Source organism: Gopherus evgoodei, chromosome 10, assembly GCF_007399415.2.
Source record: "Gopherus evgoodei ecotype Sinaloan lineage chromosome 10, rGopEvg1_v1.p, whole genome shotgun sequence".
Taxonomy (NCBI): Eukaryota; Metazoa; Chordata; order Testudines; family Testudinidae; genus Gopherus; species Gopherus evgoodei.
Window position 1 is genome coordinate 13,890,703 of NC_044331.1, and position 12,694 is coordinate 13,903,396.

At 46.6% G+C, this 12,694-nt stretch overlaps 1 protein-coding gene across 1 annotated transcript in view; it reads left to right on the forward strand.

Moving 5' to 3' along the window:
* The first annotated feature begins 236 nt into the window (after positions 1-236).
* Positions 237-12,694, forward strand: part of AGBL1 (ATP/GTP binding protein like 1) — a 386,927-nt gene continuing 374,469 nt past the window's right edge. Inside the window, exon 1 of the mRNA XM_030579006.1 lies at positions 237-385. Within this exon, the coding sequence (XP_030434866.1) occupies positions 335-385 (51 nt within the window). The 5' untranslated portion in view covers positions 237-334. The remainder of the gene's footprint in view (positions 386-12,694) is intronic.

A 12,694-nucleotide genomic window follows, 5' to 3' on the forward strand; every position in this document is an offset into this window, starting at 1 on the left:
TGACTCCCCCCTGCCACACACCGAACACCCAGACCTTTTCTGAGCCCTTTGCTTAATCCCCGGGATTCTTTATTTAGGAATTAATCTCCCCGTCACAGTGTGTGTCTGGAGGTGGGTGGGGGCAGGGTGGGGGGTACATTTATCTCTCCCGCTGAGGTCTAGAGTTGCATTGCTGTGATTATTAATGGTAGCAGCATGCCTGTCTCTGGGATCTGTGTTTAGTGTCTTCATTTCTTAAACAGGACGGGGGCCACGGCAAGGCAATTTGGCAGCTCTCTGTTCCAGCTGCATTGTGTCTGCCGCTGAGAGGCAGAGAGTGTGAGTGGCGATCAGCATGGCAGAACAAGAAGCCAGTGGCTTGCAGCTCCTTCTCTCCAGCCTCCAGGTAAGAGGAGCTTGGGCTAAGGGGACAGACACTTGGGCTGGTTTCCTTTGTAATCGACAAGCAATGACTTGCAGAGCTGAGGTTGCTGATGAGCTCCCTGCTGGTTTGTCTCAAAGGCATCAGAGAACAGGAGTCCTGCACTGCATCTCCCTCCCCCCGAAAGCTTTTACAAACTGAAGTTTCATTCTTCAGAGATTAACTCTGGTGATTAATCACTGAGCCCAGTTTGAGGGCAGTGTCTCAGACCCTGGATCTGTCAGTGTGCAGCAGGGATAGAAAGAGCCTGGTTTGCAGTAAATGGGACTGGTCAGTGCTGTCGGCTTATGAGTCAGGCTGGGAAGGCAACAGCAGATCTTTCTGAGATGGGCAAGTCCATACTGTTCTCTTCCGTACTTAGAGACGTGGCTGTGCAAATTCCTAAGGACAGGATAGCAGAGGCTCTTCAGACAGGCTTTGGTGTCATGTGCATGTACCTAATAGATGAGAGCTCAAAAGAGCAGAGGGGGGGAGTTCTTGTGAGATCCTCACCCAGGATCATCATCAGCTAGCTGCGTGTGTCCCACACAAACAGCTCCCTGCATTTGTAAGGAGCCGCAGACCTTGGAGCTTCCTTTTCTAGCATTTGTGGTCAGGCTCCAAGGTTCAGTTCCCAACAGAAGCTAATGCAGAGGAAGAGGGGCACACACATCTTCGACCTCACAGTCCCGTGCTCTCATATTTGTGTGATGATGTGCCATTTGCATGATAAAAGCTCCCACACAAGTGGACAGAGTGCTCCATGGCCATTCCTGTTGCGTGCTCTGGCCAGGGGAGCCTGTATTATTTACAAACACAGTATAGGTGCAGTGATTGAACCTAAAACATCCATATTTTGGCATTAGGGGCAGATTGGAGCTTGTGCTTCATTTAGACAAAATTCTGCCAAAAATTGTTTTTCAGAGTTTTTAAAATTCCAAGGCATCCAAATCTTTTTGTGATTCCCTGACTTCCAAAGTCTATAGCTGAATAGAAGCAAGTCACGGCCTAACAAGAGACATAAGCATGAATGAGATGCAGGTAAAGAGTCTGTTTCACTCACATCCCAACAACTTTGAAGGCAATAGCAGCCTGTGAAGTAGACTGCCATTGTTAATTGTGTGTGTCAGAAACCCGCACGAAGACAAGTCCCAGAACAAGAATAGCGGGGGTGCTATATTAAGAACATGGGAATTTCCTTATGGGATCAGACCAATGGTTTATTTATTCCAGCATCATTTCTCTGACAGTGAGCAGAGTCACATGTTTAGAGGAGAGTATAAAACCCTACCATCTAATGACTGCCATTTACACTGTAGCGTGGGGGTTGACATTTGTTATCCAAGATGATATAACTATGAATATTTTGATAAATCGCATTGATGTCTCATCTTGCTATCTTGTGGCAAAGAGTTCCACTGGTTAATCATGTATTGTATTTAAAAAATCTTGTCTCATTTTTCTGCCTTTTAATTCCATTAGATGTCCCATCATTCTTTTATTATGAAGAAGTGTAAATAGAAGCACCCAATTTACTTTCTGTATCACATTCACTCATTTGTGTACTGCTCTTATGTCCCTTCTGATTGGTATTCTTTCTAAAGCAGTGTTTCCCAAACTTGGGACACCTCTTATGTAGAGAAAGACCCTGGTGGGCCAGGCTGGTTTGTTTACCTGCCGCGTCTGCAGTTTCGGCTGATCACAGCTCCCACTGGCCGCGGTTCGCTGCTCCAGGCCAATGGGAGCTGTGGGAAGCAGCGCGGGCCGAAGGACATACTTCAGTCTTCATTAAAAAGGTAAACTGGGACCAGATATTTAACACAATCAATATTAACAAGGGGGAAGGAGCACAAGCCATAATGGAGAAGAAACAGTTAAAAGAATATTTAGATAAGCTATATGTTTTTAATTTTGCAAGGCCAGATAAAATTCACCTTAGGAACCCACTGAAGCAATATTGGAACCCTTAGCAATTGTCTTTGAGACTTCATGAAGGACAGATGAGGACGAGAGGAGGACAGAAGGGTAAACTTTGTACCTATCTTTAAAAGTGGGAAAAAGAGGACCTGGAAAATTATAACCTACTCAGCCTAACTTCAGTACCTGGGCAGATATTGGAACAAATTATTCAGGAATTAATCTGTAAGCATTTAGAGGATAATAGGGTTATATAAGTAATAGCCAACATGGATTTGTCAAGACAGGTTTACTGGCCTAGGGGATGGGGGAAGCTGAAAACATGATGTATCTTGATTTTTAGTAAGGCTTTTCATGCAGTCCTACATGCCATTCTCATAAGCAAAAAAGCGATATGTGCTCTAGATGAAATTACTATAAGATGGATGCACAATTGGTTGAAAGACTGTACTCAGAGAGTAGTCATCCAGGGTTCCCTGTCAAAATGGGAGGGTATATCTAATGGGATCCGACAGGAGTCTGTCTTGGTTGGTTAGTATTCAATATTTTCATTAATGACTTGGGTAATGGAGTGGAGATTATGTTTATAAAACTTGTGGATGACCCCAAACTGGGAGGGGTTGCAAGTACTTTGGACGACAGGATTAGAATGCAAAGAGATCTTGATAAACTGGAGAATTGGTCTGAAATGAACAAGATGAAACTCAATAAAGACAAGTGCAAAGTACTTCATTTAGGAAGGAAAAATTAAAGTCAGAGTTACAAAATGGGAAATAACTGGCTATGCAGTAATATTGCTGAAAAGGATCTTGGGCTGATAGTGGACCATAAATGGAATATGAGTCAACAATGTGATGCTTTTGCTAAAAAGGCTTCTATCATTCTGGGGTGTATTAACAAGAGTATTGTATGTAAGGGACATGAGGTAATTGTCCTGCTGTGCTTGGCACTGGTGAGGCCTCAGCTGCAGCATTGTGTCCAGTTCTGGATACCACACTATAAGAAAGATATGGACAAACTGGATAGTCCACAGAAGAGTAACAAAAATGATAAAAGGTGTAGAACACCTGACCTATGAGGAAAGGTTAAAAAAACGGGGCATGTTTAGCGTTGAGAAAAGAAGACTGAGAGGGAAACTGATAAGTGTTTAAATATGTTAAGGGCTGTTATAAAGAGGATAGTGATCAACTGTTCTTCATGTCCACTGAAGATTGGACAAGACTTTCTAACTATAAGGACATGTTAGCACTTGAATAGGCTTCCAAATGAAGTTGTGGAATCCCCATCATTAGAAGTTTTTAAGAATAGGTTAGAACAGGGATCAGCAACCTTTGGCACACGGCCCGCCAGGGAAAGCCCCTGGCAGGCTGGGCTGGTTTGTTTACCTGCTGTGTCCTCAAGTTTGGCCGATTGCGGTTCCTACGGGCCGCGGTTCACCGCTCCAGGCCAATGGGGGCTGCTGGAAGTGGCGCAGGCCGAGGGAAGTGCTGGCCGCCGCTTCCCGCAGTCCCCATTGGCCTGGGACAGTGAACCACAGTCCGTGGGAGCTGTGATCGGCCAAACTTGTGGACGCGGCAGGTAAACAAACTGGCCCAGCCCTCCAGGGTCTTTCCCTGATGGGCTGCGTGCCAAAGGTTGCTGATCCCAGGCAGGGACAGCTCCAGGCATCAGCATCCCAAGCAGGTGCTTTGGGCGGCAATCTACAAGGGGCGGCAGTTCCTGTGTTTTTGCCCCAAGCAGTGCACCGAATTGCAGCCGGGGCACAGCTTCTGTCTTTCGGCTGAAGACAGAAGCTGCCTCTGAATTGCTACTGCTGCGGAAACATACGTGCTGCCCTAATGGCATACGGACTGCCCCTGCCTTCTGGCGGCAATTTGGTGCGCTGCTTGGGGCGGCAAAAACCGTAGAACCGGCCCTGATTCCGGGTTAGACAAACACCTCTCAGGGATGGTCTAGCTACACTTGTTCCTGGCTCAATGCAGGGAGCAAGAGCAAGACAAGATGGCCTCTCAAGGTCCCTTGCAGCCCTACATTTCCATGATTCTGTGATTTCATGTTGTACGACAACCCTAAAAAGCTGATGAAAAGCATTGCAATACCTGCGCATTCTGATTTTCTCCCAGGGACGACCTCCAGTGTAACTCAATGATGCCATCACCGAGCACTGTTCCAAGAATCCAGTGATAAAAAGACCATTGCTGGAACTTAAAATAGCTGTAAATATTTGCTCTGCTTTGGCAGCACTCAGCTGAGAAATGATGTCTTATGTTGATGTTTGCATTTCTTCATGGTATCTCTCTGCACTTAGTTATTTTCTACAACAGCTCCCACACAGCAGTCTCTTTGTTTTTGTATCTTGCTGAATTGTCAATATCTGTTTCTGTTCTTTTAGTGAGCACTAAAAACATTGCTCGTTAGGTCCAGCAAGCAGTTCTGCAGGAGGTTTTAGTCACTGCGTATTGTTCTGGTTGTTTTATACCATAAAACTGCCTTTTTCACAAATATGGTTATTCCAAGAATTTGGGCGCTTTCCACTGTCTAGCACTAGGGCAGACTTCATTAATTGCAGACCCAGGGAGCCTTTTCCCCTTCCAACACCAGCTCCTGACTTTATTAATCTCAGATGGAATGAACTCTCCCCTTCCCACACTGACACAGGCTCTATTTGCTTCAGCTTAAATGAGGAAGCCCTACTGCTCTCTTTCCCCAGTGAAGGGAGTTCTTTCTGCATCTGGTACCGGCCACAGACATCCTTACCTCCAGCCTGAGGGAAGCCTGTCTTCATTTGACGCTGCCCCAGACTCCATTACCCCCAGCCTGAGAGAACCTTCTCTTCATCTAACACTGCCCAGACTCCTGAGGGAACCCTCTCTTCATCTGACACTGCCCTAGACACCATTGCCCCCAGCCTGAGGGAACCCTCTCTTCATCTGACACTGCCCCAGACACCATTGCCCCCAGCCTGAGGGAACCCTCTCTTCATCTGACACTGCCCCAGACTCCACTGCCCCCAGTCTGAGGGAACCCTCTCTTCATCTGACACTGCCCCAGACTCCACTGCCCCCAGTCTGAGGGAACCCTCTCTTCATCTGACACTGCCCCAGACTCCATTGCCCTTTGTGGCAAGCTGGGCTCAGCCTTGCCCATGACTTGGCAGCAATCCTTCCGCCTCACTGATGAGCTGGCAACAGAAGGGCTAAATAGTTAACCCAGTGGGGTATAATGAGGCTTAATTAGAAAGACTGACTCCAACTGCAGTGGTGAAGCAGGGAAGCGCTACTTGAATAGAACTGGAGAGAAGAAGGGGGTGGTGGTGTTTCTCTTTAGAAAGAGCCTGAGGAAGTCAGGCTGAGGCACCCGCAGGGAGCAGAGTAGGCTCTTGTCGGGGAGCCTTGTCTTAAGGCCTACAAGAAGCTGGGAGATTCCTCAGAGAGAAACTGCTGGAGTGCTATGTGAAGGGAAGCAGTGGGGGAATCCTGCTGGGGAAGAAGTGGTTCAAGAGAATGTCTGCAGGGGCCAGGAAGCAGAGGATTTCAGTCAAGCCTGAGGGGCTGAAGAACTATATGTTTGGACGTGGCTTGCAAACTTTAAGCTGGACCTTTAGATACCCTAAAAAGGGAGAGAACTGTTATGTGACTTGTCTGGAGGGTGGTGATACAGAAGAACCAGAGAAGGAGTTGGGAGAAGACATTGACTGGGACTGGCTATTGTGGAGCCAAGGAAGTGGCCACCCGTGAGGATGTGAGAGGCTAAGTCCTCTGCAGTGCTGCATCTGGACACAACGGGGTGTGTTAGAGGTGAGGATGTGTGCTTACACTGGGCTCTTCAAAAAGTCACCTCAGTGCAATTAGGAAAGTATCTCAGTGTCTCTAACCATTGAACCTCATGGGTTTTATAGAGGTCTTAGGACTGGGGAGTTGCTACAGAGAACTGACTGGGGCAGCAAATGGTTCTGCTACCATCTTCAAGGCTGTGACAGTCCCGTGCCATGCCCCTTCTCCTCTCCCTTTCTGATAGTCCAGTTATCCAAGAACGGAAGTGATGCCTCCTTTCTAGTCTCTTCCCTCCTTGTTAGGCCCAGCAGTGAGACTCTGCTTATGTTACAGTTCAGGATGTCACATGAGGTGTACCAGATTGCCTGCCCACTCTCAGACCAGAGGGGAACTGTGCTCACATGCCTCCCAAGGCTGCAGCCCCTGTGCACAGTTTCTGCTTAGCTGGCAATTGCTGGGGCTGTTGGCAGATCTCTGGGCTTGAATGCTCTCCCACTGTGCTGGACCACAAGGTTCACGACTCCCACACTTAAAAAGGAAAGGAGTGAAAATTTTACATATCAGTGGGACACATGTCCAGGTGGATGGATTCCTGTCTAAATGACACTGATGCCCAGCAGGAAACAGATACAGGATCCACTAACTGCACACTTGGGCCTCCCTACTCCTTTGGGCCAGGCTTTTTAGAGATGCTTTGCTGGTAGGCTGACCAGCCAATTCTATTGTTTTCCTTAAGTCAAGTGGGAAGATATTTGCTGCTTTAGTGACAAAGAATATCAATGTATTTTGCAGAATACTTTTGCCTCTGTTGCATCCTCCTTGCACTTATCCAGTTGGAAAAGCATGGGGGTTGCTGGGGTTTGTACAAAAAGGGGTTGCTAGGGTTTGTACAAAATATGGGCTAAGTCCTGAGCAACAGCAACTCCTACTATCTTCAGTGGAAACTGCAGGAGCTCAGGGTTTGGGTCTATGTTAGTGGTGGGAATTCTGAGTCCCATGAGCTGCATGCGGCTCATCAGGGTAATCTGATTGTGGGCCGTGACACATTTTGCTGACATTGGCCATCTGCAGGCACGGCCCCCCACAGCTCCCAGTGTCCGGGAACGGCGAACCACGGGCACTGAGAGCTGCGAAGGGCCATGCCTGCCGTCGATCAACATCAACAAAAAGTCTTGCAGCCCGCAATCAGATTACCCTGCTGGACTGTGGGTTGCCCACCACTGATCTATGTGTTTGGGAAGAGAGCCAGGCCTCTCAGGCAGGATGCATTGAGCATCTCAGAGGAAAGGAAAAGCAGAGCTCAAAAGCAGATGCCATTTATTGTGCAGATTTGCAAGCTTGGGCCCTGAATATTTTCCAGCTTGTTGCACCTAAAGTGGGGCGCAGCTTTCAATTCCCCCAAAGCAGTCCCCCAGCATCAGAGCATTTAATGTTAGACCGGATGGAGCATATGAGAATAGGCTCACAGGAACTGGAAAAGGATGGGTGCTCCAATAAGTGTTTTCATTCGCTAATTTCTGTGCTTCTCTAATCACAGACATTCACTTCATATTTTAATTGAGGAGGAAAAAGAAATTATTTCCCCCAGACTGGTCGGAGGACATTCCCCATTTTAATCACCCATCTCAGCCTTCAAGGGCACAAGTCCTGGTCTCAGTTGCCATCTCCTCCGCTATCAAAGGAGGACTGGGTCGGACTTTATGGAGCCTGTAATTCAATACAGCTCCTTATTCAATTATAGTGGCTGCTAACAGAGACTCTCCATCTCCTGCTGGGGCACAGAGTGCTGGCAGCAGCCCCACATTCCTGACAGTCTGCAGAACAAGGCCCTGAGGACAAGTACTCAGACCTGCAGCTCCTGCTACCCAGTATGGAACACTAGACTCTGCAGGAGAAAGATTTGGTCTATTAACTCCCATTGACTTCAGTAGGGCCAGAACTTCAGTCCATACACCCAGCTGGCTTCACTTGCAGTCCTATGTTAATGCCAGATCCTTCCCAGATCCTCTGGAAATGTCTGATATTGGATTGATGGAGGATTCTCTCTGAACCCAGTGCCTAGGTTGCAGGACCTTAGGGGTGTGAAGTCTACCTGGAGTGGGGTCATAGCAGCAGAAACTAAAACTGGGCTGAGCAACTGATTCTATGCCACCTCAGGGCTGAGAAGGACTTTTCCTGCAATTGTTTCTCTCAGCTGCTGCCGGCAGCTCTGGCATCAGCTACTAGAACTGAAGAACAGGAAGATTCTCTCCTGTGCTGTCAATACTCAATACTGGCAGGAAACCCAGGGTATGGGAGAGACTCCAATGTCGAGTGGTGAGGAATGGCGTGTGTGTGTGTGTGGGAAACCTGCCGAGTGGAGGGACTGGACAGGAGCTCTGAGGGAAGGAGGGAGGATAGGTGTCTAAGGGGGAAGGAATGGTGGTGATAGACAGGAGCAGAGGAGGCAGAAGATCAAGGGAGGAGGGGGCAGGATGAGAGGGACAGTGGAGATGAGTAGCAGCTGGGTTGGGGGAGCAGGAGACAGGGTTGCAGAAGCTGGTGGGCTGGGGCAGGAGTCAGGCAGTTGTGGGGCAGAGGGATGAACAGGAGCCTGGGGTGGGGAGAAGCAGAAGAGAATTGGATAGAGGCAGGAACTGTGCAGGAGGAGACAGGGACAAGAAGAAGTTGGATGAGGGAGGAGGTGGCAACAGACAGAAGGGTTTGTAACTGCTGGAGAATAGTTCTGTAAGACCCCAGAATTAAACTATTTAATCCTGAGTTTTAATGTTATTTTACTGTATAGGAAATAGGTGTGAAACCCACTGGCAAACTATATAGCTCCATCCCCTTTATAGTGGCAGGGCCATGTAGGAGGAGATAATCTTTACTGCTACCAGTAACTCCATTAGCTTTGTGTTGTGGGTTTAAAGATTCCCAATCCTGCTGATGATGGGTATATGTGGTGTGGGATGACATAAGGTCAATATTGCTCCATGTGATTACATTTTTGTTTGTTCAATTTCTGCATTTTTTAAACACGTATTTAAGAAATTTATGTTTAAAAACCCAACTACCTTAAAAGAATGTCAAACTTGAAAAGTCAAGCACTCAAAAGTTACAGAGTGCTATAATTAAGGTTGCCCGTACAACCTTAATTCAGCCCCCCTTGTGCATAAGTGTTATGATACAGTCTTCAATTGTGTGATCAAATACTTTTTTTTTCCACAGGACCCCTTCCTCATTCAGTGCACAGGATGGACTGTGCTTTGGGAATGAATTAGGACTGTATGGTTAAAAGGCTGTTGTCTGTCAGACCCCCTGTCTCATTTGCTGCAGAAGAGGGAAAGGTGTGTTGTCAAGGGGGCAGTGGATTGCAAGAAGAGAGAAGACGATCTTGTGGTTAAGGTAGATGAATGCTGCCCTGTAGAATTAGTCTGTCCTTTCTTCTGCCATGGAATTCCTATGGGATTCAGGGCAAGTCAATTATATCAGACTTTTCACTGGTGGTCACTAATGGTGCATTCTACATCTTCTGGTTGGGTAACCTGAGCCGCCTGCAGCTTGATTTACAGACCTCCTGAGAGTTAACAACTGCAGCTGACATCAGTGGTAGCTGTGCTCTTCACATGCTAAATTCTCTGAAAAATTAGGCCCTACGCTTCTTGAGTTGTTCACCTCAAATTATCTGATACTTTTGGCTCTAGTCTCTGTGTCTTAATTCCCCACATGTAAAATGGGGATAATGACAGCATCTTAACTCACACGGGTGTTGTGAGATCAGTTCATTATTGTTTGTAAAGATGTAAGATATTACCGGGAAAGCACCATTGAGAAACTCAGGACTAAATTAATAATTCCTGTACTGACTGCCAGGTTTGGCTGTTGTACAATGAATACTGCATGGGGCACGCAGTGAACAATGAGGAAAAAATGGAATATTGAAGAGCTTACTCATTCGGTGAGCACCATCCATCCTGTGCATGGAATGAGGCAGGAGTCCTGTGGAAAAGAATGTATCATAATGTAGATACATAAGGGGGCTGAATTAAAGTTGCATGGACAGTCTTAATTCTAGCACTGCAGAACTTTTCACTGCTTGACTTTTCAACCAGTATATAGTATAAAAAATGCACATGAAATCTGCCCGGAAGCATATAACAGTGATGCATATTTATATGCAGGTGCCCTGTATAAATATATATATTTATCCATCACATCAGCTCCATCAGCTCCATTGTCATATGTCATCTGAAAACATCTAATTTATCCCTTCCCTCAGCTTCGTATTTTCTCTTCCCCTCTATCTTAGGATAGATAAAACACCAAACAAAACAATACGTGACTGTGTAGACCTATCTTGCCTCCATTTATACATAATGTGATCATATTTGGTTTGTTTGGCAATATTTTGTTGGCATTTTTTCTGACTCTTTAGCCAGACTCCCCTGTCATTTACACTGGTCCAGCCCCATTGGCTTTGTCTGCACTAGGGATATGGGCTGTGTTAGAAAATGTTAACAGACAAGTTTTAATTGTTAAACATCACTTAGTACCTAGTGCAAACAAAGGCAGCCATGTTCTAAAACTGTTAGCAGGTCATAGCTAACTCTGGGGGGAACCTGCTGACTTGAGCAGACTTTCACTGGTGTAACCTAGAGCGGTAGTTATCAAACTAGGGCCGCCGCTTGTGTAGGGCCTACTCTGCAGGAAGGGCGGCCAGCACATCCCTCAGCCCGTGCCACTTCCCGAAGCCCCCACTGGCCTGGAGCAACGAACCGCAGTCAGTAGGAGCCGCGATTGGCTGGACCTGCAGATGCGGCAGGTAAACAAACCAGCCTGGCCTGCCAGGAGCTTTCCCTGAGCAAGCGGCGGCCCTAGCTTGAGAACCACTGACCTAGAGTGTAGGTGTCCTCTGGGTGTAGGTCTTGGCATGTGGAGTTAAGGGACCTCACAGTCTTTAGGCTCCTTTTTAAGATCCCAGCCTAAAATCCTGTGCTCTGTTCACTTGCCTAGGAGTTGCCTTAGGACCTGGGCAGTGTGCCAGACTCTATCCTCCTGACTGCATTCTCCTCACCAGGGCAGGAGACAAAAAAATTCCCTGCTGCCTATCCCTCTTCTCCTAATAAGTGTGTGTCTCATGGATAGTCTATGTGCACCTGTTACACAAAGAGCCAGATGGGCTGTGGAGCAAAGCATGACAGACACATCGCTCTCTCCCATGGAGAGGGACGAATGGGGGGTGTGAATTTCAAGCAGAGAAGATTGAGTTATATCTCCTTCTTGCCATGAAAACCAAGTCTATCCCAGAGGGTGTGAATGCGGATGGCAAGGGGGAGGTATGTGCCACACAACTGCTCAGGCAATTACATACTAATTTGCCCACATAATCAACGCAATTGTGTATACATGGTTTAACTGTGCCTGCAGTCCTGGTAAATGTGTGTGTGTAAATTAGGTGCAAAACTGTGCTCTTATGCTGTGGGAGAGTATAGTTACTAGAGATGAGCTTGAATCAAGACCATGAACCCAAACACTCAACATTTGGGAAATTTGGCTCCATATTTTTTTTATGATCTTTGAGGCTGAACCCATCTTTACAAGGGGCTGAACCAGAATATCAAATGAACCAGAACTTTGGGGAAGTCTGGATCCAGGTTTGAATTTTGCAGAATGGGCTTATTTCCCATCTCTACGTGAGCAGGGTGTGCATGGGGGGGAATCCTTGTTCGTCCAACTATAGCTTTGATGTTAAAGGTCTAGTGCAATGAAGGATGCCCCTTAAGATATGGGAAAACTAGTCACCCTAGTTGTCTGCAGCTCCACATTCCTCTACTCTGGACTACTTTTAGAGAGTCACCATCTTTTATGGCAATTAAGGTGTCCTTGGAAGCCAGGAATTTGTTCTTGGGTTTTATAATAAGGTGCATTTAACTCCTCCTTCATGTTTTCCAAAGAGGACAGAGAATGAATGACATAATGGAGAATCTCCTGCACAAGGTCACTGCCAAATAATGGGTTTGTTCATTTCCAGAACTGCTATTGATTCATAGAATTGCATCTGCCTGAGAAGAAATTCAGAGGGCAAAGCTAACCCTTCATCCTTAAGGGGGTTTGAAGAGCAATGCGGCTGCTTTTAATCATCACAGACTATTCTCTAGGAAGAATGCAGCTTGTTTTTTCAAGAGGTGCTGTAAGTTGAAGTGGAATTAATGAGAGTTTCAAAACTTTTATGATGAATATCATTTAAAAATTGGGCAATCCTGACACGAGAGGGTCCTGCAGGGAAATAATTGCTCTTGGTATGTTCCCCTCTTCCAACAGAGGGATACTTTGACAAGAAAATGTGTGTGTGGTTTGTTTTTTTTCTAAAACACCAACCCTCTGGATGCTGCTTTAGTGCTGTGTTTTCCTGCAATCAGTTACTGTGAGAGGTCTTTCATAGCCATTAATTGTCAATGCAGTTTTCAGAACTGATGCTGGTTCTCAACTGAGCCCAATGCAAATTTGACCGTAAGTGGAGGTAAATCTCACCCCACCTTTTTTTACTGGACCCAGGCTTGCAGTTATTTTCTCATCCTTGGAACAATGAGGGCCAGACTGTTTTCGTGGCTTAAGCCCAGGA